The sequence below is a fragment of the Uloborus diversus genome, chromosome 5 (assembly GCF_026930045.1).
Source record: "Uloborus diversus isolate 005 chromosome 5, Udiv.v.3.1, whole genome shotgun sequence".
Taxonomy (NCBI): domain Eukaryota; kingdom Metazoa; phylum Arthropoda; class Arachnida; order Araneae; family Uloboridae; genus Uloborus; species Uloborus diversus.
In genome coordinates, this window is record NC_072735.1 from 20376442 (window position 1) to 20404308 (window position 27867).

At 33.3% G+C, this 27867-nt stretch overlaps 1 protein-coding gene across 1 annotated transcript in view; it reads left to right on the forward strand.

Annotated features, from left to right (window-relative positions):
- LOC129222187 (SWI/SNF-related matrix-associated actin-dependent regulator of chromatin subfamily A-like protein 1) overlaps nucleotides 1-16886 on the forward strand; it is a 30788-nt gene extending 13902 nt beyond the window's left edge. The window contains exon 2 of the mRNA XM_054856654.1: nucleotides 14379-16886. Coding sequence (XP_054712629.1) covers nucleotides 14430-16475 — 2046 coding nt within the window. The 5' untranslated portion in view covers nucleotides 14379-14429 and the 3' untranslated portion in view covers nucleotides 16476-16886. The remainder of the gene's footprint in view (nucleotides 1-14378) is intronic.
- Nucleotides 16887-27867: the final 10981 nt, after the last annotated feature.

Genomic DNA, 27867 nt, shown 5'->3' on the forward strand with positions numbered 1-27867 from the left:
ACTATGTATAACAAAAAAAGTACCAATCAATATATTGGTAGCTCAGTCAGAGTACCGGATAACTTAGTTTAAAGAAAAAGACTCGCCTAAATATTAGGCAGCTTCAAAATTATTCCACAGTACCAATGAGAACAGAAAAAAAAAAATGCAACATTTTCCTTTGAATGAGGAAAAATATTAGACAGTTATAATCCTTATTGAAATTCTCTGGATATTGAATGTAAAATAAGCAGTTTAAAAATTGCAAGTTAAAAATAAAACCAAATCGCTATCGATGGCAGTTGATAGGAGTGATGTTATTGAAGAAAAAATTACAGCCGGAAAAGGGATAAAAGTTATTTTTAGAAAAATTTTTGGTGACAGAATGCGTGAGATGGATTTTTGCAGGTGCGTAGAACTTTAAATAGAAGTTCCAAACATTTTGTTGGTTGTCCAAACAAGTTTACTAATGTAAAGTAAGAAAAACAACTTTGAAAAAAGCACAAATTTGCCAATTACAGCAGACACATGTTTCGGCGTTACAGGGAACGCCTTTTTCAATACAAAAAGTAATGAGCTTATGGATGAAAAGACATCCGACAAAAGCAAAGAGCAGATAAGCATGCAGCTTAAAAGATAAAAATAGCGGATTGTTTACAAGTTTACCATTGGAAAATTGTAAATGAGCTGAAAGAGTTTCTTTTACTCTTGAAAATGATGAATAAGGAGGAAAATAAAAAGGTTCGAAATGAATATATATGAATTGTACTGCACTGAGAAAAAGGAAATTTGAGATTGATTAAACACTAAATGTTAAAAATTTGATGATGAATTTTTTTTTAAAGTGATTTTATTACATGTGCATCAATACAATGTTCCTAACTGCTCACCGTTCAAAAGAACGGTCGTTCATTTTTTGGTGAACAAACGGATCCGTCCATTTTAAGGATTCGTTCTTTTTGACTTGTTGGTTCATGAACGACACATATCCCTAATACAGAGGTGTGAAAATTATTCGAATAATTACGATTTTTTCAGTTTTTCTTGAATAATTTTGTTTATACTTGCAGTAGTTCATGAAGGATAATTTGTTCTGTTATTCCAAGCATTTTTTCACTCCTTTAGACTAGTTTTGGGGACATTACTTTGTTAAATGTTGGAAGTTATAAAATTGAAAAACATTTCGTCTAAAGTATTGAAATTGTTCGCATTGCATAAAGAATGTGTTTGATTAACAATAGTATTATTTTATTCATAAAGCAATGCTTTTCTCAGCTCTCTTCATTGCGTGATCATGAGTGAAGCATGTAATATTTTTCCTAGAAAACTAGCTGCTATAAAGGTCTCATCCAAGAAAATCACTATACACAACAAGAAATCACTAAAAAACTAAAAATTTTGCAAGCATCTATGTGTAGAATAAAACTATCTTTGAACTTCAAATGTAAATATATAGATTTCAGAGTATAGAAACGCAATAGAAAAGTATATTTATTGCAAAAACAGAAAGGAAATTAATTCATATTGCCAAAACTAACAGAAAAACAACTAATCATGAACTAAAAATCTATCTATAAGCGTAAGGGGTACATGTATGTGATTCTTCTATTCTTAGAAAGCTTATCTCAGTTGAACTCTGTGCTTGTTGTCCTCTTAAAGAGGGCTAAAATCAAATTTGCTATGGCAAAAAGACTTGCTTGGACAAAAATTGTGTATAAACTACTTGTAGGTAATTGGAGCGAAATGGGAAATATTGATTTTCCTTTCATTATTCAGTTAAATTCAAGTTGTTCAGTCTTTTTCCTAAAATTAAATTTATTGCATATAGGGGCACTTACTAAAGATTCAGAACTGTTTATAAATGCAGCAGAAACTTTTTTTATGAGATTATTTCCCAACAAATTACATGCATTAAGGTACTTTTTACATTTTAGGTATAGTATTCTGACAAATCAATGCTCAAAATACCAAAAGAAAGCAACCAGTATGCCAGGAGAAGCACCAGTAAAGTATTTTCCCGAGTCGCATTACACAAATGGTGAAACTCTCCACCCAAGTTATGGATTGGAGCGTAATTTCCGCTCAGGGTGCTGGATGTTTAAGCATTGTAGAAGGCATGAGGAAGCCAATCTACTATAATATTAAAATCTGTTCGCGTCCGTCCGTCCGTCTGTCTGTCTGTCTGAAGATCGATCTTCTCGAGAACCGCTGCGAATCGAGAGTCGAACGAGATACCGATCAATTTGAAATTTTTCGAAGAAAACAATAGAACCAATCTCGTAACTGTACGACTTTAATTAGCGGAGATATTAATTAAAACGTTTATTAACATAACGTTATTCAGGTATTTTTATTTCTTTCCTGTTGCCATTTTGCGTATCTGTAAGCAAATAAAATTCTAATTATTGTTTTAAAAGAGATTTTTTTGGCTGCTGTCCAAATCTTAAAACAACGTTTCCATCTAGAATTTTATTTTAAATTAGTTTAGAATTGGTTACTCTATTCGGACATAGCCTTTATTTTATCATCTGTCCTTTTTTTTATTTTTTTACACTCAACGTTCTTAACTCTTTTCAGCTTATGAATGTTGATTCTTTAGACATGTTTATTGATTGTAGTGTAAGTTTAAAATTCACCGGCCTCATATTTTGGTACATTTAGGATGTGCGACTAATTATGTTTATTTTGTTGGACTTTTTCCCGTCACATGGGTGAGTTTTCGAATTGTAATAACTCTTTTTTTCCTTCCTGTTTCTATTTTTGAAATACAGTTTGTATCGTTAAAAGAACATATTAAATTAAGATTGTTTGGATTTCTTTAAATGAAACAAAGTTGAACAAAAAAGATTGTTAAGGATTTTAACTAAAGCTAAATTGGAATCTGATGACTTGGTATTAAATTAATGCTTATTGTTATTATTTATTTAGTCTAGGTGCTTTAGTTTCACGTAATCAACCAAAAAGTGTGTGTCATTTTATGTAAAAAGCTGATTGTAATTCTACATAAATATTTCAAATATAGTCTATCAGATGTAATTCATTTTAACGTGAGCACAGATTATAGTTGATAATGCATATATTTTCATCTTTTGTGCTAATTGAAATTATTCATAACTTGTATCATTGATAACTATGATCATGGCCCCACTGAATACTTAACGGCCGTGGCAATCGCTGAAACTTATGGCAACAAAGAGGGCGCCACTGGCTACCCCTGTTTTTGTTTCCACTTGGCGTGATTGTGAGCGCTGGCGCTTTGGCATCTGTGATTACGTGATTTCTCGACTTATTATCGGGCGTACGTCATTTGACGAAAATTTTAGTTTCAAAAGAAGGAATGAAGAGAAAAAGTGCTAAATAAACATTGTATTACAAAGGTGAAGAGCATTTCTTATTGTTATTTTAATATCATATCAAAAATTATGCGTAATAAAAATTCTAAACTAAACACAGAAAACATATGATTTTTATTTAAAATTAATGCGTAATTCTTAATATATTTTTTCAAACGCCTTTTTTTTAAAGCTTTGCAAATAATTTTCAATTTTTTTTTTGAAAATCCCCTGGGGTTTCCTTTTTAGATACAACAGTTCTAAGATTGATGATATATGGCAGGCAGCCCTCATTTCTAACTTTACATGCTCATTTACATGCGAATTTTTTCTGCTCAATAAATTACATCGAAAAAAAAAAAAAAACATGCTCCGCAATCTGTAAATACATTCATTTCTCAAAACTTAAGAGGGTCATTCATTGCCCCCATTTGACGCTGATGGGGATTAGAGGGGGGGGGGGGGGGTGTATAGGAATTTACGTTAACAATTGCCATTCTTTCCGCTCGTAATGTAGTGTATATTTTACAACGAACATAATTTAATTAAAAATGTACGTTTGGGAACAGGCCCGACATTTAAAAATTTCCGGAGGGGGGGGGGCAAAGGTTTTGTGTTCGGGAAAAAAACAACAAAATACGAGCAAAATGCCAAATTTTAGTATGTTTGTAAAATTTAGGGGTGTCATAATTGCCCCCTTCCCCCCCGTGATATCCCCACTGGACAGGCCTGGTTAGGAATATTCTTTTTCAAATGAAGAAGAACAATAGAAAAGTTAAAAATATGATGGCAATTTAAGAAAATGAACCATTAACATAATTTTAAAAACATTTAAAATTCAGAGTGTAACTAATACATGGTTCTACGACGGGTCCGTGGTTCTCGCGCCAATATTTTACGGACACCAAAATAATGTCTATTATCTTTTTCCCCTTCCATTTTTAGCACATCTCATGTTATAAGAAATTTAGTGTAGATTTTAGTAGTATATTAGTGCGCAATACGCACAGAGATGCACAAACGTTTAGTGCACAAGAGCTATTTCGAAAAAGTGCAGATTTTTTTCCTTACAAAAGGAAATTCATAGCATAATCAAAAAATAAATAAAAATAACATGGAGCTAGAAAAAACTCATTTTTTCAAAGCTTAGTTTTTAATTAATTTTTTTAAATGTCCGATTTTGAAAATAAGGCGTGGTCTTTATGACGTCACAAATGATGTACTTTGGCGCATCTGTCTACCGCGTTTCTACGTTATGATGATCAAGAAGCGAATTACATATTGCACTCTACGCTTACTATCAATCATATAGTTGCCAACACTTGTGAATATTGTGCTCTGTGAGTGGCATCAGTGAATGGCATTTCATCATTTGTGATGTCATCGGCAGAAGCGTAAACAATGAAAGCGCACCGATTAATGCCTTTTTTTTTTAATATTAAACTTAGTCAAGTTATTTTAAAAAATGATCAGATCCTATGATTTTAAAAATGTTCTTTCAAAAAAAAAAAAAAAAAAACCCTTAAAATTTCGGAAACGACCCTGTTGCTTCACACGCTTTGAGCATTAAAAAAATGTATATATATACACCCAATCCTCTTTTTATGCGGTGAATAGGGACCGCATAAAAAAATCGTGTAAAAAAAAAATGCTTGAAACTTCACCAGTAGCTTTAAAAGTTTTCGCAACTGAGTTAAAAAATAGTTTTTTATGCGGTGGATAGGGACTGCATAAAAAAAGTCTCACGTAGAAAATACCCAAAATATTATATTTAAACGAAACCAAAATAAACCAAGCGATGATAATTTTGCCGACTCCCGAAAAATTTCCCGAATTAAGAAATTTTTGGAAAGTCACAGTGACTTCCCATCGGATGCCCCTGTTGACCCTTGATGATACTACCAAGCACTCGTTTGATAAATAATTTTCGCTCGTTTTATAAATAATTTTTATAAACTACACAAAAAAAAGTCCGCACAAAAACAGGTTTGGGTGTACACATACACATCGGAAGGCGCACAGACCGGAGAACGTTCACTTTAGCTCAGATTCTATCCCCACCCCCACGCTCCCACGTTACCTATAGCATCCCAGGTGCTATTACTTCAATATATTTTTCAATTGTTATAAAGTGTTCACGCAGTAAATAATTTTTATGATAAAGGTCAGATTCGGCCATAAAATATTTATCTTTCTTACGGCCTCGTATTACCTATTCTAAAAAATCAACAGTCATATTATGACGGGTGCAAATTTCTTGGTCATTTCCATTTCATTCCATTTGTAGAAACAAGAAACCCAACGAGTAGGGTCCTATCGCAATTCATGATCGTGAATAACATAATTCGAACTCATCAAGCAGCCAAAATTCAAATTATTATTATTTTTTAAAATTTATTTTTAACATTTAACAAATACATGCAATAGGGAAAGAAACTCCTCAAATATCTACACATGAACTTGTGAAACTAATTTTAAAAAAAAATGGGGAACAGATTATTTTACAAAATATCAACACTGTTGATATTTTGTAAAATCCTAGCAGGGGAGAGTTCCGTACAAAATTTATTTTGTCTTTGCAAAAGCAAAAGAATGATATGATTTTTTTTACTTGCCATTTCTATGATATTTTTAAACATACATTCGATTTGCGATAGCTCGAATGTAAAAAGACCGACGGAAAACTTCGACTTATCGAAAGTTTGACTCAACGATAGTTTTAGTTTTTGATATTTTAATATTAAAAACCATCGAATACTTTAATTAATATGTACATATAACAGACAAAATTACAGAACTTAAGTTTTTTAGCACAATATGCACAGTTTAATCAAATGTATTGATAGAAAAAAATCAAAAGCATGCTGGAACCGCTTGAATAGAGCTGATTCTACTTCAGGAAATGTGCACATCTTCATTCGTTTCAAATTCGGATTGCAAGTGAAGGTGAAATAATTATTCTCCCATAGTCACTTCTTTTTTTTTTCTTTTTCTTTTTTTCGTTCTTTCGAAATAATTTCGAGTAATCTTGGAAAAAACTTCGAGTTGAAAGAAGTTAACTTCGAGTTATAACTAGAATAGAATTAAAGACTAAGTTGTCAAGACTTGATAAAAATTTCGAGTTATAGTAATATTCGATTTATCGGACTTCGAAGTATCGCAAATTTACTGTACTTATAAGAAAATTAAAATATTTAGCGATGTAAAATCCTGTAAACATTGAATTCGTCATAAAAAACTATTTTCTACACTTTAAGCATGAATGAGAAAGGAGCTTTGAACTAGAAACTTTGCAGGAAATTTGATCGCCAAGTTAGGCGAAAATTAGGATATGAATTTTCTGTTGGAAAAATAAAATACACACACACAGTAGACCGTCAAGTATCCGCAGGAATCTAAGATCTGCTTACAAATTTTTGTAATCTTGTTCTAATAGTATAGCATTAGGAGCAGCTCTAAATATCTAGCATTTCTTAAAATAAAAAAAGTGGGGGGGGGGGGGGGGGGTAATTTTCCGTGATAGGTACGTAGCGGAGCATTTTTTAATCTGGCGATTAGTTTCAATTTTATTTATTGTCGGGGAACTTCAAGTTACATATGAAGTATTTATTTGGCGACACCATAAACTATTTTGTCTTTTTCAAAGACTTGTAAGCGAAGCGATAAGCCCTAGAAACAAGATCTAAAAGTCCATAAAAAAAAAAAATAATCCTCTGAATAATTATGTTTCTCCATTAAGCGTAAAATAATCCATCAAATGATACACAAGCTATAAATGAACATGTAAAATTAAATTAAAAGAAATTGCCTAACCAACTTTAGATCCACCATTTACGCATTAAATAATCAGCTAAATAACTTTACTAATTCGATTCGAATTGGTTTTTACGGTATATTTCTGAGCATCTTGCGAAATATTGATGTTTGTTACATGTTCCATTTATTAATTAAAATAAACAAGCTTTGAAACTTGTCGTTGATTGGTGGATGCAACCGTGGCTTGTGGCGCCTCCTTGCGGTCAGAATGGGCAAATATGAAGTTTTGAGGTTTTTCCATCTAGTGTGACCATGTTCAAGTGCAGAAATAGTTGCCCCGGTTTAACACAAGAAAGTCAAAAATTGTCAAGGCCTGGTAAGCGTCACGCATTCAGTGGGGCCATGCTATGATTAACGTTGAAGAGATTTTTGCCAAAAATAAGCTCTACTGGTGTTTTGCAAACCTTGCATTACGCGTATTTTTTTTTACTCCTTAGCGCTTTAGAAACTGATGTCAGAGTAATACAAAAACATCAGTTGGACATCTCTTTCGTTTTTTAAGTAGCCCGTGCAACGCCGGGCACGCAACTAGTATCAGCATGAAAAATTGCTTGAACAAAGGTTTCAGTTACAAGTTTGGTTTTCAAATGGAGACTTCATTCATGCACGATGGGGCTCTGTGTCCTAAAGCTCTATCTGTGACCAAAATTTTGAATGAAAAAATATATAAAAACACTTCCACGGCATGGAAACAGTCCAGATATGAGCCTAATAGAGAATAATTGAACCATTCTAAAGAAAATAATTAAAGAAATAGGACTCATTCAAATTTGGCACCTTGACGAGGAAATACAAATTAATTGTCCAGAACTTATAAAAAGAATACCAAGACAGATCGAATCTTTAATAAAAAATAAGAGGATTCCCCCGTAATATTAAATGTGTCAATATTTTAAAAATTAAATATTATTTCTTTGATATAACAAGATTTTACCATAAATTTCACACTTATTCTAATAATTTTCACAGCTCTGTAGTTGTATATCTAAGGGTTATGACAGGTATTGCATTACTTTCACACAAAAATTGCTATAAATTGTAAATGTTATCAGAAGTTTTTGACTGATTTTATGTATTTAGAGCGTTGTAAGAAAGTCATAGCCTGACTTGATATTTGAGCCTTTTTTTCTTTTTTTGTGAAACACATTGTCGACTCAGATCAGCGATCATCATTAGTCCTTTTAAGCCTGGGAATAACAGTATGGTATCCTTCTGTTGCTTTAAGGTGACGATTTGCTCTATAGCTTTTTTATAAGTTTTTGCATATTTGTGTAAAAGATGAGACCTTATTTGTGTGAGTTTAAAGTGAGAAATTACCCTGTGATCTCAAATGTGACTCAGACCACAAATTATTAAGAAAAACCTTATTTATTAAAAAATAAATTTTAAAAGACTAAAATGTTACTAAAATTCTGTGTAATGTGATAGCGAAAATATCTTCTACTGTACACACTCCCATAAAAAAGTTTTTGAGTCTTTTATATACAAGATTACAGTCAGAGTTGTAAGAGTTTCAGCCAATGCTGGTTTTAACCATGGATAAAACCGGTTAAAACCGGCCGGGATAAAATCAGTTTTATCCAGTTTTGGCCACTTAGATAATTATCAAATTTTAAATGAAACCCAAATAATAAATTATTAAAAAGAAATGTAAAACAAACCATAATCAATCATCTTGCATTATTTATCTAAATAGTATGTTTTACAGTTTGTAGAAATTACAGCATGTTTAGAAGGTAAGGTTTACATGAAAAATATGCAGTAACATTAAAAAAATAAAATTCTCACACACAAATGTACAAAGTATTTCAAGTAATTTTGAAGAAGAAATGAGAGAAAAAAAAGAACTTTTAGAAATATATATTTGCGTTTTTAAAAAACAAAACGAAAGGTACTGGGGGAAAATATTTTTGAAAATTAAAAGGCAACACTACTAAAAAGTTACTATATTTATGTTACAAACTGTTTTGTATTCCTTATGTCTTTTGTTTTAGTTGTGAGCGATTTCAGTTATTAATTTTTAAGAAAGTTAAAATTTGTTCACTACTATTGTTGTAATAATGTAAATTACTTCAACTAATATTAAATTTAATTAACTAAAATTGCTATGCTTAATTAAACAACTTCCAACTAACAGATTTATTAGTTGTAAAACACACATCTCTCACATAATACAAACTATAAGTGTATTCAGTGGCGGATCCAGCCGATTGTTTTGGGAGGGGCCATCCGAAATTTTGAACAAACTCCGAACTCCCCAGAAATTTTATTAAAATGAAGTTTTAAAAACTCAATTTTCGGGGTATCGAGACATTAGGTGAGAGGGTGGATTTAGGAATCTCCCTCGAAAATGTTTCAAAATTGAAATTTCCGAGTAATTTTTGAAAATTAGGAAAGTAAAAACGCATTTTGTCTATTTGTCTATTTTTGATGATGTACGGAGAAAGGTCAGGTTTCGGGCGCTGGCCCCAAAATACTTTTTGAAAATAAAGCTTAGAAACCAAAATATTCTGTCATTATACATTAAGAAGTTAAAAGAGGAAGGGTGCTCTTCTCTAGCTCTTCAGCTGTCCAGCCTAAAAATACACCTTTAGGTAATGTTTGCTTACTTTAAAGGGAGTGTGAAGATGCTTAGAATCCTTCCTTCCTGGAAATATTTTGCTTGAGGCTCTAAAAATTGAAAATTTAACTATATTTATACATATTTGAGAAAAGGATGGAAGATTCGTGAGCTCCTCCAAAAACCTCCTTTTAAAGCTATCATCATGATATAAACTAGGGAGGGAGGGGGTCCTATCAAAAATCGTTTGTAATTGAAGTCCCAAAAAATTTCATTTAAGTTGCTTTTAAGCAAGTTAAGTGATAAGGGCTGGATAAGCTAGTTTCCGTTGACATTTTCCAAATAAAAGACTTAAAATGCAATTTTTTGCTACATATCAAGGCATTTGTGAAAACGGGGTTCTCCCCTAGTTTCAAAATTAAAGCCATAAAAACGAAAATTTAGGCTCTCTTTGGTCTTGTGAACAATAGGTATACTCTGAGAACAGCAGCATCAGGGTTCGTACGCCCTTGAAAAACCTTGAAAAGTGCTTGAAAAAGAAAAGTTCATTTTCAAGTGCTTGAAAACCTTGAAAAAGTTTTAAAACCTTGAAAAAGTTTCTTAGTGCTTAAATTCTCCCAAAAATCAACGAATTGTGCTTAGAAGTTTTAAAAAAGTATTTCACCAATGCAATTTTCTGAACATGTGTTCAGTATGCAACATCGCGAAAAATTGCTTCCGTGTTTGGGATTTCAATCCTTTTGCATCTTGTAAATATTTTGATGTTTTTTACAACCGAAAGATATTTTGACATATGGTACCTTAGATTAGTTTATTTTTTGTTTAATTTCATTAATTAACAAAGAAATTAATTTGGAAACCATGACAACATTGACCTTACTCGGGTTTCGCGGAAAATTGCTCTTGTGTTTGAAATTTCAATCTTTTTGCATCCTGCAAATATTTAAATATTTTGGCTAATCAAATGTTAGTTTCGCATATGCTACCTTAGATTACTATATTTTATGTTTAATTTCAGTAAAATATAAGTTTATTTTATGGGAAACATGACAACATTAAACTTAATTCTCGAAAATTTGCTTCCCTTGTTTGAGATTTCAATCCTTTTGCATTTTGTAAATATTTTTATATTTTTGGCAATTAGTAGTTATTTTGACTCTGCTAAATCAGATTAGCTTATTTTATTTTTTATTTTAATAACTAAAGAGTTAAAGAATTTATTACCTTGGTCTTGTTTAATTATTTGCTAATTTATTTTTGCAATTTTGAATGATTATCTTTACCTAATTTTTGGTCATAGCAGATTTTTTAAAAAAAAATTTAAATTTCAGCAGTTGAGCACCTAACAAATTAACTTAAAGTTTTTATTTTAAATATAAAGTTGATTTATATAATTTTATTTATAAGTACATCATATTTTTATGTCTGCTAAAATAAATAAGGTGTATAACAGGGGTGGTTGTGTTATGATTATTCACTTGAAATCCAGTAGTGTTCGTTTTTATGCTTTTACCTCCCTATATCTCCAATTTTCCCCTTTTCCTCAAATGTTCAAAATTACTACTTTATTAAGGTTGTGGGTACTTGGAGCTTTCCGAAAGAGGCTTTAATCAGCAAAGGGGTAGATAGCTTAAGGAGGGTCATTCATCTTCATTTGGATCTAATAAATTGACCAGTACAAGCCTAGCTAGGCCCAGTGCCTGTTGCTGGTTATCAACAGGCACTGGGCATGGTATTTCTATGCAAAATATTTTGACTTAATAAACTATTTTATGAATTGTATGCATAGCAAAAGTTGTTGTTGTACATATGTATATTGAAGTAATAGGGGTCTTAGTTTTAAAAATTATTCCCCCCCCCTTGCCCCATTTTGCTCTTTGAAACTTTCAGGTAATTTTTTATGAACTCACAAATCACCTGAATATTATTGCCTTTCTAAATTTAAATTCTAATTTCAACAATAACCCATTTTTTCCCAAAATAAAACTACTTTTGTCATAATATATGTCAACTTCTTGTGAATCTTTTCAATTTCGAAATATGGCTCTATAAATCTGAACTTGCACATTTATTGTCTATTGCAAGTTAATCATTGAAAGCTGAATAGGCTCAAGTTTGCATTCAGAGTATTTATCACTGCTTAAGCTGCTTTTGTATATTTTGAGGTGTAGAGACTGGACTGTGGACTTTCATAAACTTTTCTTACTTCCTAATTTTTAAATTTACTCGAGGACAGTTGAAATGCCTTATTGTCTGAACAGCTAATAAATACATACGAATAATTGATTTGCATACTTATAAATGATTTGCAAACCTAATATTTTTAGAACTTAATAGTGAAAACTGAAATAACTTTCTGGGTAGTGTTTTTGTCCTAACCCCCCTTATATTGTAATAAACCACTGTATAGATATCGGAAATAAATGTTGAAACCCGGGGGGGGGGGGGGGGGAGTGACTTCAAAAACTCCTCTCTGGCAATGCCATTGAACTTGGGTATTTTAGTTTCTTCCCATAAAAGTTAAAAGCACTTATGAAAGGTTTTTTTTTTTAAGTATTAATTTGCTGATTCTAGAAAATATACAAACCTCTGACTGCTGCAAGCTTTGAAAAACCTCAAAATTAAACCTCTTGGTATCTGCTTCTCTTTATGACCAAACTTTTCAAACATTTTCCGAAAAACTTTCAACGCAGTAGATCTTTCATCAAAGCGTCTCTCGTTGAAGAAAAAGCAATTTTGCTTTCCTATACTTTTTTTGTATTATTGCCTTATTTCTATGTGTTTGTAGTAAATGAAATCTGCATACAATATTTTTAGTACAAATTTATGATATTGCCTTGAAAACAAAATTTTTTACCTTGAAAAGTACTTGAAAAGTGCTTGAATTTTTTTCTGCCTAAAGGGTATGAACCCTGAGCATTTAGAGATCGTCCAAGTGTCTGTAGTTGGTATCAAGAAATGATGTAAAAGATGGAGAAAAATTTTGGAAATAAAAGTTTTGTTTTGAGGATAAGGATATAATTTATCTCCCAATTAAGGCCTATACTTCTTTTTCAGTAAAATACATGTGTTAAATTTTGTTATCTTCCCATAATATTTTTTTTCCTTAAAAAAGTTCCTGCAATCACAAGGCTTTGGGAGGGGCCATGGCCCCCCTCTAGATCCGCCCCTGAGTGTATTTTTACGTAATTTAGTTTTGGCCAATTCTATGGTGGTTAAATCCAGTTTTGGCCGGTTTTAGGCAGTGGCCTGGATATAATCAGTTTTGTCCGGCCAAAACTACAACCCTGATTACAGTAGACCATCGTTTTATGCAGGGGGTTACGTTTCACGGAAATGCCGCATAAATTAAAACCGGGTAAGGTAATACTTAATTGTAATTAAAATAGGGGTTGGATTTCATAGTGAAAAAAATACTTCATTCTAATGATGGGTAAATATATATAATTATTTTTATAATAAGTTTAATGTGTACTTTTTCTGATACTTATGCACAACGTTCAAAAAAAAAAAAAAAAAAACCTTGGTGTTTATATAAAACAGCTGGTTATGACATCATTTTGGCAGTCATTGATCACTTTTCTCTGCAGTTCTTTGTGGGACATTAACGCATCCATGATAACTCGCTTCATTTCCATGACGGGATCTTCCTTCACTAACAAATCAGAAAGATCATTTGCCATTGTGAAGGAATGGCACAAAATTTTCCATGTGAAAGCTTTTTGGTTGTGTATCATCGATGTCGGTATTCTCGTTGGTTTCTTTCTCCTTGTCATTGCTAACAACTCTTCTTCCAGTGAGCTCTGAGTTGTGTGAGTTTGGTAACTTTACTTCTGGAAAGAGCTGTCGAACGAATTACAAAAAATCTCTAGTGACCCAAGCTCGCTTATTAGCGTGCCAAAATGCAGTTTATTACATTTGCAATCTCTAGTGTTTGGATTTTGAAAGAAAGGAAAATTTTCTGTTTGCAATGCCACATCCGCCTAAAATCAAAACTCATCTGCGTGAAAAAATAAAGTTGTAAATCTTTAACTGCGTTTAATCGAATCTGTTTTTATTGAAACTGCGTAAAATGTGAGTCTACCGTATTGTTGTTAATAGTGTCATCAAAACCGCCATTTTTTCATGCAAAATCATTTTCACCCATGCAAAATCACTCCCCCTCCCAATCATTCCCACCATCAGGCCAATGCCACCAAATGTCCAGGCGACTCCCGATCTATTTCTTCAAATATTCCATCATAATTTATTTAGAACTGCTATCCTATGCTTCTGTGGGGGAGTAAGAACAGCTTAATCAATGCGAAAAATGTTTTTTTTTTCTTTCTAAGCTACCCCCAAAATTATGGACCTAATAATAGTTTTGAGAAAAAAGAAGTGGGTGATATCAGGGGCGTGCACAGAAATTTCGGGCCCGTCACAAATGACTTTTCTGGGCCCCAACTCCATATTATTTTCCCCTATATTTCACTTCTAGTTTTAAACATATTGGGCCCCTTCAGGCTCGGGTCAACAGGTGTCCCTTCTCCCCCGCCCCCTGTGCACGCCCCTGGGTGATATTCGAAACTGTAAGATATTCACATATTTTAGTTTGACATTCAATAAACTAACTAAACTAATAACTTAACATTCTTTAATAAGAAAGTCGATCAAATTTGTTCCTGAAATATGAATTCCTTTTTTTCTTTTAGGTTCTGGTGTGAAAAACCATTTGTTTAGAAAATGAAATTTAAGTCGGCACAATGAGTCAATTAACAGAAGAACAGCGTCGAAAAATAGAAGAAAATCGTAGGAAGGCTCTTGAAAAACGAGCGGCAAAAACTGGAAGTAGTGCCGTGAACACACCAGTAACTGTAACGTCTTCATTCAGTAGCTTTTCTAAAACACCCCAAAATGGTGTTGGACCAAGTGTTTCCGCCATAGCTAATAATTTCTATAAGAAGCCTGAGACTAGTAGCAAGTTTGGTACTTTGAATGTGACGTCAGTGAAAACGGGGCCCTTCAAAAATAACAGTCTAATATTTCAGAATGGGAAGCTAAGCAACAGTTCTGTGGTTTCTCAAAACACTGTTAAAGGAACTTGCGTACTTCTGTCTCGAAAACGTTTCTTTGTTGATGTTGGATTTCATAAAGAAATGATTGATTTATTTAAGACTATTCCTAGTCGATTGTACGATGTGCAGACGAAAAAATGGAATTTTGCCCTGGAGGATCATGATAAGTTGAATTCGTCTTTAAAATCGTTACAACCAAATGTCTTGATTGCTCCCTTGCCAAATATTTTGTTGAAAACTTTTATGAAAGCAAAAGAAAGGAGAGAAGTTGAAGACCATGATTTATCTAGTTTAGATCCGGTGCTGTTAAAAGCACTGTTGCCGTTTCAGGTAGAAGGTGTTAATTTCGGAATTCAACATTGTGGAAGAATATTGCTCGCTGACGACATGGGGCTGGGTAAAACTATTCAAGCAATTGCTATTGCCTATTACTACCGAAGGCATTGGCCTCTATTAGTTGTCACGCCATCGTCTGTTAGATACTCATGGGCTGAAGCTTTTCGTACGTGGCTTCCGTCAGTTGGTACACACGATGTTACGGTTATAAATAACGGAAAAGACCATGTTCCTAATGATAAAGTTATTCTAATAAGCTATGATTTGTTAGCGAAAATGGTAGATGTTCTTCAGAAGAGAAACTTCAAATGTGTTATAATGGACGAAAGCCATTTTCTGAAAAATCCCAAATCCCGTCGGACTAAAGCGGCGTTATCAATTATGAAAAATATGAATTGTATACTTATGCTTACTGGAACGCCAGCCCTTTCGAGACCTGTCGAGTTGTATACACAATTGTCCGCTCTTAGACCGCGGGAGTTTTTTAATTATGTTGAGTATGGGATTCGTTATTGTAACGGAAAAACGATGCCTTGGGGTTGGGATTTTTCTGGATCTTCAAATATGGAGGAGCTGCAATTGCTACTTGAAGAAACTGTTATGATAAGAAGATTAAAATCAGAGGTTATTAAACAACTTCCCTCGAAGTCTCGTCAAATGATTGTGCTTGATCCTTCTCGAGTCTCTACTAAGAGTAAAGTATTAAAAGCCATGTATGAGAAAATGCACCATGCCGGATTAAAAGGCATGGAAAAACGAGGAGCTTTGCTTGAGTACTTCCACGAAACTGGTGAAGTCAAAATTCCTGCTGTCTGTGAATATATTCTGGATGTTCTGGAAAGTGATAAAAAATTCTTATGTTTTGCTCACCACCAGAATGTCATGCAGAGCATCTGCGATGCCATCGAAAAGAAGAAAGTTGACTACATTCGCATAGACGGATCTGTGTCTGCTGAACAGCGAAAAAAATTGTGTGACCATTTTCAGATGAGTGACAGTTGCAAAGTAGCCGTTCTGAGTATAACCGCTGCCAATTGCGGAATCACTCTAACTGCTGCCAGTCTCGTGATCTTTGCCGAATTATTTTGGAATCCTGGAATCTTAACGCAGGCTGAAGATCGTGCCCACAGGATTGGTCAAGAAGACTCGGTGCTCGTTCAGTACTTAGTTGCTAAGGGGACCGCAGACGATGAAATTTGGCCTTTGGTTCAAAGGAAACTTGAGATTTTAAATAAAGCTGGTTTGAGCAAGGACAATTTTAAAACTGCTGATACCGTCATTAAAGAAGATTCAACCCAACCGCACTTAGAGGATTTTTGGAATGAAATTGATGAATTTGGTTTCGATATAGAGGAAAACAGTCCTGTCCCTGAGAAACGAATGAAATTGGACTCATGATGCCGATTTAGTATTGTTGACATCAAAACAGGTTACATGGAGCAAATATGGGATACTTTATCAATAAAATAAAAGTTCGCCAAATTTTTGTATTAGGTAATTAATCTTAAATTTTATTTCAGTTTATTTTGCTAACATTTACTTTTAAATTATGGTTAGTTTGTTTCAATCTGGAAATAATATTTTTTTTTGTCAAGATCTTTTTTTTTTTTCAATCGTGCCATATCGTTAGAGAAAAAAAGATCTGTTGCTTTGATTTCAAGAATCATTTTTTAAACTTAATCGAATTGTGTTCAGAGTATAGACATTAAGTTTTTAAGTTTCCTTTTGTCCTACCCTTTTTAAAACAAATGACTTATGAACTAGAGTGTTCTCTGTGCACTTCTTTAAATTCGTTTGATATTTTAACTAGTTTTAACTTCTTCTTCTTTTTTTTTTTTGAAGAATATAAAATAGTATGTGTGACATTACTTTTGTCGATTGTATGCGTGATTATTTGTTCACAAAAAAATAATAAATAAAGAATTCTATAAAACCTGTAAAATTAAATATCTGTTGCTAAGACCTTTTAAGTTCAACAAAGCAAAGGAACTGCCGAAAAAAGAAGTTGTGATTAAAGAAATGTTTTTGTTGGAATTATGAGAAAGTTGTTTCGCTAAAAGCTTTCTATGTTTTGGGTGTTACAGGAACATGAATTTGGATGTTTTAAATTGGTATACGGTGTTTCAGCTAATATTTTTATTTGAACTTATCTGATTTTGACTTCTAACTTTGCAATTCTCAATTTTTACAAACTCTTTCTTACTTTCTGACTGAGGAGGTATTATGGGAAACAAACAAACAAAAAAAAAAAAAAAAAGAAAAAAGAGTACTTCTAGACGGTAATTTTTTGAACTAATACTAGTTATTAGTATATTTAGCCAATGTATTCGTCCAGTGCCGAGCAGTGGTAAACATTGAATATTTTTATGTATCGATGAAGATAACAAAATTTTAATTCGTGAAGAAATATTCAAGTGCAGAAAACTCTCGATTATCAGCGGAATATGGTGGCACCTCCATATATTTTATTCAAATACTATGGAAACAGCATCAGTAACAGACAAGGGTCCAAGTAACGGGCAGCCATAAGTTTGGATTTAAATAATTAGAATTTTGGGCGGGTAAAACTGATGTTGCTATGGCACATGAATACGGTGCAACCCTCTAGTGTAATCGGAGTGAATTTCATGAGCCAGTTAGTATTTACAAAGTAGTGGTGGAAGGTTACGAACAGTTACTACAAGCAGGGGTCTGTCCAGGATTTTTTACAGGGTCCGTTTTTTGTGAAAAATAAAATAATTTTGTGAAAAATGAATTAATTTTGTGAAAAATCAAAAAATTTCGCAAAAAAAATTTTTTTTGTTCAAACGAAATTTTAGAATTTAGAGATGGCACAAACTGCATCAATTAAACTTAAAGTTGAGTGTTTTCCTCTTCTACGTCGAGAAAATCATTCTGGATTTTTTTTCTGATATTTGGCGTGGGGGGGGGGGAGGCATCGCTCTTTCAAGTATCAATATTTATCTACCATTCTGCATTATGTTAAATTATACTAGATATATTTCTGTACAGTACTTAAAATTAATTGTATAACAAAAATATAAATAAATAAAATAAAATTCAGAATAGGGTTCAGCATTCAACTTTTTGACCCAAGACACTCTTAAAAAGCACAGAATTTCGTTTAAAACTTATAAATTCCGTGATTTTAACAAAAATAAAAAGTTTTTTCAATTGTTTACCTCTTAACAAAGCGTAATAATCATTAAAAATTCGAAAAATCGGATTCCCATAGCGGATGCAAAGAGATCGCAAATCTCAAAGTGAAGACATTAAAAGTATAAAAACGGCTTGTAAAAGAAATATTTTTGATAAAATTATTTTAAAATTGCATTTTAGAGTCCTATGATAAACATATCATTAATATCTGTGGACACAGTTATCCAAAAAATAAAATAAAATCAACCATCTATTTAGCATTTTAATTTTTGACTCATAACAGAAAATGGAATTTTGCTTTAAAAACTTGAAATGAGAGTTCTAACAGAAATAAAGAGACTTTTCATTTATTTGAATCCTAATAAAGCGAAGTTAGCTTGAAAAAAGAACAAAATATGATTCTCATATCGGATGTTAAAAGATTGCATTTTTCAAAATGTAGACATCTAAAGAAAAAAAAACTGTAATTAAAAGAGTTTATTTAAAGTTAATCATCCTTTTCAGCATCGAAAAATCAAAACCCATATAATTTTCTCCCAAAATAACAATTAAACATCGCACCGCACCGTAAAAACGCAAATATTGACAAGCTGGCAAAATGATGAGAATATTTTCTAATCAAGTCATTATAAAGGTTCAACGCCAGACGCTAAGTGGTGATAATTTTGAAGTTGATAACACTATCTGAAGCGATCATATTTTTTCCTCACCCTTACTATCCCTTTGCAGTTCTAAGTTCATTTCGCAGATATATATTATTATTGTTTATTAAATCATGAGCGGAGAAAAGTGCTTACCAATGCCTTTTCAGAAAAGTTTACAAAAACACCGCTGCTAATTGGCTGTGATAAAACAAACAACCATTATATTTATTTGGCAGTAGCAATTATTTATCGCTTGCAGGAGCATCCCAAGAGTGCCGATTTTTTTTTTTTTTTTTCAAAATTAGCCGATTTTGTATAAGCTGATCCCTCTAATTTGACTTAAAAAAAGGTTCCAAAAATTATCGGTTTATACACAGAAATATGCGTTATTTTGCTTTCAGATTTGCTCTTTCAATAAACAATTTGACAGATCCGATCTTGGTTATCAGAATTTTGTGAAGGGTCTGTTTTGTTTGATCGGGATTTTGTGAAAGGTCCGTTTTGTTTGATCGGGATTTTGTGAAAGGTCCGTTTTGGTTGATCGGATTTTTGTGAAGGGTCCGTTAACGGACCCAAATATCCTCTGGCCAGACCCCTGCTACAAGGTCAGCTGGCGTTTCATGTTCATTTAACTTTAATAAGGCTTTAGATCTAAAAATATAATGAACTAATTCAAAGAATCCAGAAGCAGCCAAACGTTAGATGAGATGTTTGTTGCATGAGAAAAAATTGTTTAATAAGTCTAAGAGGCTCAGAAAATAGAGTTAACCTGAGAGCGATGTCTTTAAGCATGTCTGTTGTTGTCTTGTCCATGATGTGCAAAGCACTAGATTACTCCGAAATTGTCGGAGACAGTTTCGGCTACTTCTACAGCCTTTTCCGAAAAAATCAAGTCATTTGGGTCATCCAGGCCGTCATCCATCTTGAGAAGCTTGGCCTGAATTGCTGGGCAGCCGAAGATATGCTGAGGAGACAGTTGAAAGTCAGGGCAGTGAATTGAGTAACTTCTTACTCCGTCACTTGATATTTTCATGCCCTTTACATGTTTCGTTCGAAGCCTGGTTATTATCGATGCTACACTGTTAAAAAATTTTCAGTAATGGTATTACACATTAGGAATAGATGGAATTATAGTAAATGCAGGTTCTCCCTGCATTTACTATAATTCCATCTCTTTTTTCCACTGACAAACTCATTCATTTGTCATTTTTCTGTTATTTAACCATGCCAGTATTCAATTTTCTGTGACTGGTACAAATGAGAGATGACCAAGGTTAAAGAGCACCCAGAAAATTCATTTGTTGATGTGCGACTTTTTTCAAAAAAAAAAAAAAAAACCTTCTTTTGCAAGAGTTTTCTATGAAAGTATACAATGTACTGAGTTACGCTGAAATGTGATTATAATAGAAGGAACTGGTGTTCAGTCACTAACTAGACATACATTTAATGCAACATTCACACTGCGTCCGCACATCCGTCACCGACGTATGCTTTTCTCCCTAAAACCAGTTTTCGACCGGCGTTGCCTTGACAGCAAGCCGTATTGTACGGGACCCGTCGACGGGACGAGAAGCCAGATATCTGACGTCCGTAGAGTTGGTCGTCGCATTTCATTGGTCTCCACGAGATGAGCGCGCTCTCTCTATTGGGTAGGAGACTGACATGTGCCTTTTTCGCGTTCGCAAAGTATGAATGCTTCTCCCTTTTCGGAAAACGTTACTCTGTCCGCTTTACGTGGCGAACGCGATGTGCGGACGCTGTTTGAATTACGATTAAAATATGAGCGTAACAACATATGCAAAATGCCAAAGAATTTCTGGTAAAATCGTGCAGCCCGCTCACGTTGGATGCACTATCATAGCACTGAGCACACAAGTATGAAATATTTAGCCTACATGAGAAGATTATCTCTTTAGTTAAAACAAACTTTGATCCTCCATCAGTTTTTTCTGTTCCGAAAAGGGCTGCAAATGATTCACGATTTTAGAAGTTATCATTCAAATAGTGAATAATACTCGCTTGTGTCTGGAAATGTTTCAAGGTTCATCATCTATTATGGAGAACCAGCTGGAGTTTTTTTTTTGGTTGTAATTTTCCTTTTGCAAATGATCAGTGATTTGCGATTTATATAAATTAAATTTGCCCATTTCTCATCATTCTACACAAAAAATTTGGGGGTGCAATCGCCCCCTCTCACTCTTCCTATTTGCCGCCCTTGTGTTATGCCGTGATACGCAAAAATACACTGCAAAACCTCGAACAGTTTGAAAAACCACATTCTGCACACAGTGGTGTAAGTCACAAAACGCTGCGTTTCATTATCTCGGTGAATATTGGTCGTACTAATTTCAAACTTTTTGTGTTAGAATTGTTTTTAAGTGGAGATTATTTCCCTAAATATAAGTTAGGGCTCTTAGGGCCCGTATAGAAAGTTAAATTTTGTATTTTTTGACTTATTTTTATTTTTACTTCAAACTTTCAATTTCTTAATTTTGCATCTGATTTTGAACATTTTTGCAGTTGGAAGTATACATCTAGGACTAACGGTTGCGAAAATAAAGGTTTTTGCAGGTTAAAACGAAACACCCTGTATATAGCGGCATATACAGCGGCTCTAACTAAGGCAAGTGATATGATCTAGTTGAACCAGAAAATTTGTATACGAATTTTTAGATTGTTTTACTTTGAAAACGCCATGTCACATACTGTTTAAATTATACTCACCAGAAAACATCTAAATTGGCATTTTCAAAGTACAAAAATCTGACCTTTATTGGGGGGGGGGAATCTCCGTTGAATTACATACCCCCTACACCCCCGGTGATGTCTCCCCCCCCCCCCACAATAATTTTTGCAAGTCGGCGTCCCTGAAAATGAGAGACAAATAAGGTAAAAATTGTCCTTCCTAAAACCGTAGCTGTATATTTTCTACAAACGGTTAAAATGTTTTTTTTTTTTTTTACACAACAGAACTTAAAATCAGCAAAAACAAGTATGTAAGATGAAGGAAGCCCAAAAAAATGAATAAAACAAAAATAACTGAGTTAGTTTAAAATTTTTCTTCAAAAAAAAAAACTTATTGGTACTGCTGTAAGATTCTCTAGTTTTTTTGAACAACCGCTGAAACAATACCCATAAATCAAAAGCCAATTAAGAGCTTACAAGTAATTAAGCCATAATCGTATTGAAATTCCGTGTTTCTCTGAAATGAAGGCTAATTTGTTGTTTCTGGGATGCATCATTTCATCTCATTATCAGCAGCATTTTTTCAACATTCATTTATTTCTCTTTTATGGCAAATTTTGAAAGGAGAGACCTTGTTCCGCTTCAAGATTTCGTTTGCGTATTCAATTTGATAGTAGAACATCTGTGCCTTTTCTGTGCAATATTCAATTAGATTTTATTAACTAGGAAAGAACATCCATTATGAGGAATAACTTTAGCATGAAATTCTAGACGCTAAAATGTGTTGATTTTTTTTCTCATGTTTTTCAGCAAGGCCATTCCATTCTTGGAAACTATTTGCAATGAAGTTGTTAGGTACTTATTGCCGACAAACAAATTATGAATAGTTTTTTTTTTTTTGAGCAATCACGATTGCTTGTTGTTCTCACTGGACTGTTTTGATGTCCTATCATTTTATTTTCCCACCGCCACCCTCCGCACCATCACCGTCGTCGGGCTCCTCACGATGCTGCTCCTATGGCGAAAGCCGTCTCCAGTTTGCATCCATGTCCTACACCAGGGTTGCCACGCACCGGGAAAACCGGGAAAACCTGGAATTGTCAGGGAAAATGAAAATGGCCGAAAATCAGGGAAATGTCAGGGAAAATGAAAAATTTCATATTTCCGATCGTTCTTAGCGCGGCCCGCGGTCTATGACGTCCGAAAAAAAAAAACTTTCAGCCTTGTTTTTTTCGCCGCCATTCCCTTCCCATTCGTCGTTTTGTCATTCCCCTCTTTCTTCTTCCCCCTGCAGCTGTTTTTATCAACTCTCTGCCATTGGCGCGTGCGCCATAGCAGTCGGCGGCGGACATGCGCAGAAGGTACTTCTTTTCTTCCTCGTTTGAGCGGGCTCTGTTTAAACGCTGCTTGTTTATTACGTCAGCAGTTCTGAAGTTGTTATGATGCACAGCACATTGTTTTGTCTGCGAGTGCGACTGAAGTTTTTAATGAGCTGCAATAATCTTTTCATATTTTATATTATTTCTTTAAATTAATTAATGAAATCGTATTATTCTAAACAATTTAGTTCATTAGACAATTTTAAACTTAGAAAGTTTCTTTTTTACAGAAGTATCGCTTATCTTTTAGTATTTTGGTAGTGATCTTTAAAGATTTCCTATGCGCTTCTTTCTTTCAAAATAAAAGTAATCCCATTAAAAAAAAATCTGTACATCAGAGAAGTTTCTGATCAATGCTCAAAATTTAACTTTATGACTGGGTGCCCACAGGAGTGATTATGGCGCAAGTTGCGCCATCAAATTTTTTTTGGGGGGGGAGGGTGGATTTTTTAATTATTTATTTTACTTTATTTTTATTCAAATTATTTACTCATATTATTTTACTTTATTGTTTTCATCTGTGTGTGTGTATTTTATTGGGGAGCGAGCACACTTTTCTTTCAAAACAATAATAATTAAAAATAAATAAATAGATTAAAAAAAATAAAAAAGAGGGTTAAAAATAAAAAAAAAGCGCTAAGGCGTTAATATTGGAGGGGGGGCATTGAACTTGGGGAGGAGCACCCCTGTTTTATGAGCAACAAACAGGGGAAATATGTGAAGCTAAAAGATGCATGATTTTTTTTACAGGCCAAAGTCTAAAAGCGCTTTGAGTTCAATGGATTGGAGAGGTAGAAGGCAATAATTGAAAAAGTTTAGGTTTCATAAGTTTTTAGTTCAGATTATTTTAGCAATTAACTTTATTTTTGTGATACAGATGTCACAATTGTTAATTTTGCAGTTCTTTCACTTGATGTAAGGCAGTGGCTCCTCGCTATTGAAAATTAGATATGCTACATTTACATTAATTGTTTATTACAGTGATTTGCTTCACTTGTGTTAGTACATTAGAGTAGTTCAAAAGTACACTTAAAAAAAAAGATTTCTCCTAGAAAACAGGACACCACTCAATATTTTTAGACTTGTGGATAGTAAAATACTGGAGGAATTTTAACTTCCTATTCCAACTGAAATTGGGTGCTCGACCCCCTCCCTCAAACTTCATAAGTATGAGGAGGGGGTTAAAAAATACATTGAACTGAAAAAACCAATGTTTACTATAATCTACACGAGTTATATGCATATTCATTGCAATAAAATAATTACTAACATAAAAAAAAAGCTGGGGAAATTAAATGTTTCTAAATTTGTAGGTTTTTTTTTATACTAGGGCTAATGTTAAATTAAGGGGTCATTGAGCACCCTCTTAAAATTTGAGTAAGAAGCTAAAACTTTTACAGCACAATACTATTAGTAAGTCTAAAAAAAATAAGGGGTGTCTTGGACTCGAGCTAAAAGAAAAAAAAAATTGAACCACCCTTAGTACATATTTTTGATTATTTCAGCTTGAGTAAACTAAATTTGGTAATCATTGTTTGTAAAGTTTGAAAATGAGGTAAGTTTTATCAAAATTTGAGATGTATATATTAATGTTGCAAAATGAAGGTGGAGATCGATAACCTGGAATTTTTCTCAAAACCACCTGGAAAACCTGGAAATGTCAGGGAATTTCATTCTTGAACTTCTGTGGCAACCCTGTGCACACACGCGCATACATACACAACTACACACACACACTCACGCACACACATATACACACACACACATACACACACAAATTATATGCAGACACCTACACATGCACACACACACAAACACCACACACATACAAACAACTACCCACATATTCATGCCTGTACGCAGACACAAACACATATGCCTACACACACATACACATACTCCCCCCCCCCACATACACACATTCATACACACAACTACTCACACACGTATGCCTGCACACAGACACAAACACACATGCCTACACACATACACATACCCCTACACACAACACACATACCCCACACACACAAACACACACGCCTGCATACACACACTCGTGATTGCGAAAAACATAATTTGAATTCATGATGTCGAAATTCAAATAATTTTTTTCTTCTTTTTTTGAGCTTAAATTAGCATGAAGGTGACTTTTTAGATCTATCGTGGTTTTAGATTTTAGCTAATTACAAATTTCTTATCCGCAATTTTACAGCTTGGCTCCGCTACCTTACGGTGTTTTACTAAATTAGTAACAAAACAACTACTAAACTGTTACTAAATTAGTAAAAGACAAAATGGTAAAACATCTCCAGGACCGGATCTATTAATTTTGGGGCCCCCTTCTACAAACCTGTAGGGGCGTTAATGAGTCTTAGTCCTTGTTATTTTCAATTTTCCCCCCCAATATCCAGGGCCGTTGGACCCCTTAAGGATGTGACCCCCCCCCCTCCCCTCTGCGGGTACCCAGATCCGGGCATGAATATTTTAATTTTGGGCAGACCTGTTTTATTGGACGGGTCATATCCCTAGCAAGTGGGTCGGTCTTAGTTTAACCTCTTTCAGTCGCCATTAATCAGAGACTGTAAGACCCTCTCTAGTATTATTTGAACTGCGAATTGGCAGGAAGTTGTCAATTCTTTACTATTCATAAATTTATAAAATTTTTAACTGTTAAAAGGGACTATCATCGTGTCTATTGCAACTGATCAAAATCACGAAGGAGAAAATGAATGTTGATTTATTGGAAATTTATGAGCAAACATTTGAATTCAAAAATTGTATGGAATAGAAACCTGTTAGAAGTTACGAGTGATTTTTTATCGTTTGAAAACTTTCTTGAGTTACAAAAGACTGGTGCTAGAAATCAGAAATTTCGAAAAAATTTACCATAGAAACCAATAGCTTAAAAAAAAAAAAAATAAATAAAATAAAAAAAACACCTCAATCATTCAAAATCAGATTTTCTGAAATTTACATATTTTGAGTATTTAGTTTTAAAATCTGTTCTTGATGTCTTTAAAACCGAGTGTGGTACAAATCTTTATTATTATTATAATTATTTTTTAGCAGCAGCACTTGAACCACTCAACACAAATAAAGAGAGAGTAAAATATAAAAAATGCAACGAGGGAAAATATAGAGGGTAAACTATAAAAATGTAACAAGTAAAAAAAGAAAAAAAAAAGAATGTAAAATTGAAAAATTGCAAAAATATGAAATTCAAAAGGATAAAATGTACACATATAAAATGTAGCATGTAAAGTTGTAAAAATATATAGTTCAAAAGTATAAAATATAAAACAAGTAAGAAGTTGATAAGGTCAATCAGTCTGTTAGTCCCTGTAGCTTTTTTCTGGCATTCCAGCATTTGTCATATATGTCGATACGAATCTTGAGGGCACAATTTGCATCTTAGAATGAAAATGTACATTGAAATTTTACTGTAAAATGCCTTATACTTTTCAAGCAAAACAAATGCTCATTCGAATTCTAAACCAACTCGAAAAAAGAGCGCTGTTATAGATTAATAGTTTTGGAAAACGTTTGCGAAGTTATTTGTAGCAGTTTTACTGTATTGTGGCATTAGAAGTGCTTAGAAAAAACATACTTCAAATTATAAAGCTTTTGCACAATGTAATATCACAACAGTTGCTCTAGACTATGTAACTTAAAACTTTTTTTTTTTTGCTGCTTAAAATGAAAGAAGTTGATTAATTTTATGTCAATGTACTGAATCCGAATTTTCATTCTTTTACTCCTATTACATAAGGTTTTCTTGCGAAATCAGTTCATATGCGTTGTATAATTACGCAAATTTCATCACAAACATTTTTATTTTTACAATACTTTTTTTTATGATAAACAATATTTAATGTACACAACTTGTTGAAATTAGTGTCTATGGTGTATGTTTTTAATACTCTAGAGTGTTTTTGCCTAATTTTGTCTTGTTTACTTAACTACTACTTATACTGTTGCTACTGGAAAACATCAGATAATAAACATCTGGTGCCTTTGGTCTTTACTATAAACACATTAAAAGCCATACATTTGATTTTCAAATCCTGACATCATAAAACTACTCATGATAAAGTATTACAAGTGTATATATTTGGGCATACGAATATTGAGCTAAAAAGGTATATATATATATATATATATATATATATATATATATATATATATATATATATATATATATATATATATTTAAAAATCATGGTGTGTGATTGGAACTTTCTAACTTTGAGTTTGATTTCAGCGTGCTAAAAACACTCAAAACCAGTGGTGTTCCCATAGGGTATACTCCATATGCGCCATATACTCTCGAATATTTTTTAGACATATAGCGTACACCCTCAAGCTTCATAAATTTTCATATTATGACATACTATGTATATGATCACATACACAAATTGTGCGTAATAGATTACTGGGAGTATACCCTCAGAAAATTGATAGGAACATCACTGCTCAAAACAATCTAACTTTGGAGGCAGCAATTTCATCGCAGACTAGTGTTATTGCTGACCTATTCAGTCAATATTAAGATCAAAGTATAGGAGACTAATGATAACAAATGCCAATTTGAAAATATCTATGGTTGGGACAAGTTTAAGCATACATAATGGTGAGATCAGGCTTTTTGTAACCTTCACAATCTTGTAAAGTTAGCTTTGCCTTTAGTATAGTAATTCCTTAAAGTCCGGCTCACTAGCTAGAATCTTGTTTTAGTCTTGACTATGTGATAAACCTAGGTATTTATGTACACCCACTTACGGAACTAAGATGAGATTTAACTCCTGAACCATATTCTTGATGCATTTACAAGACGGGCGCGCAGATGAGAGGTCACGGTAGGTCCCTGTGACCGTCCAAAAGTTTCTTCATCCGGCAAATTTTTTCTGACGACTCGGAAAAATT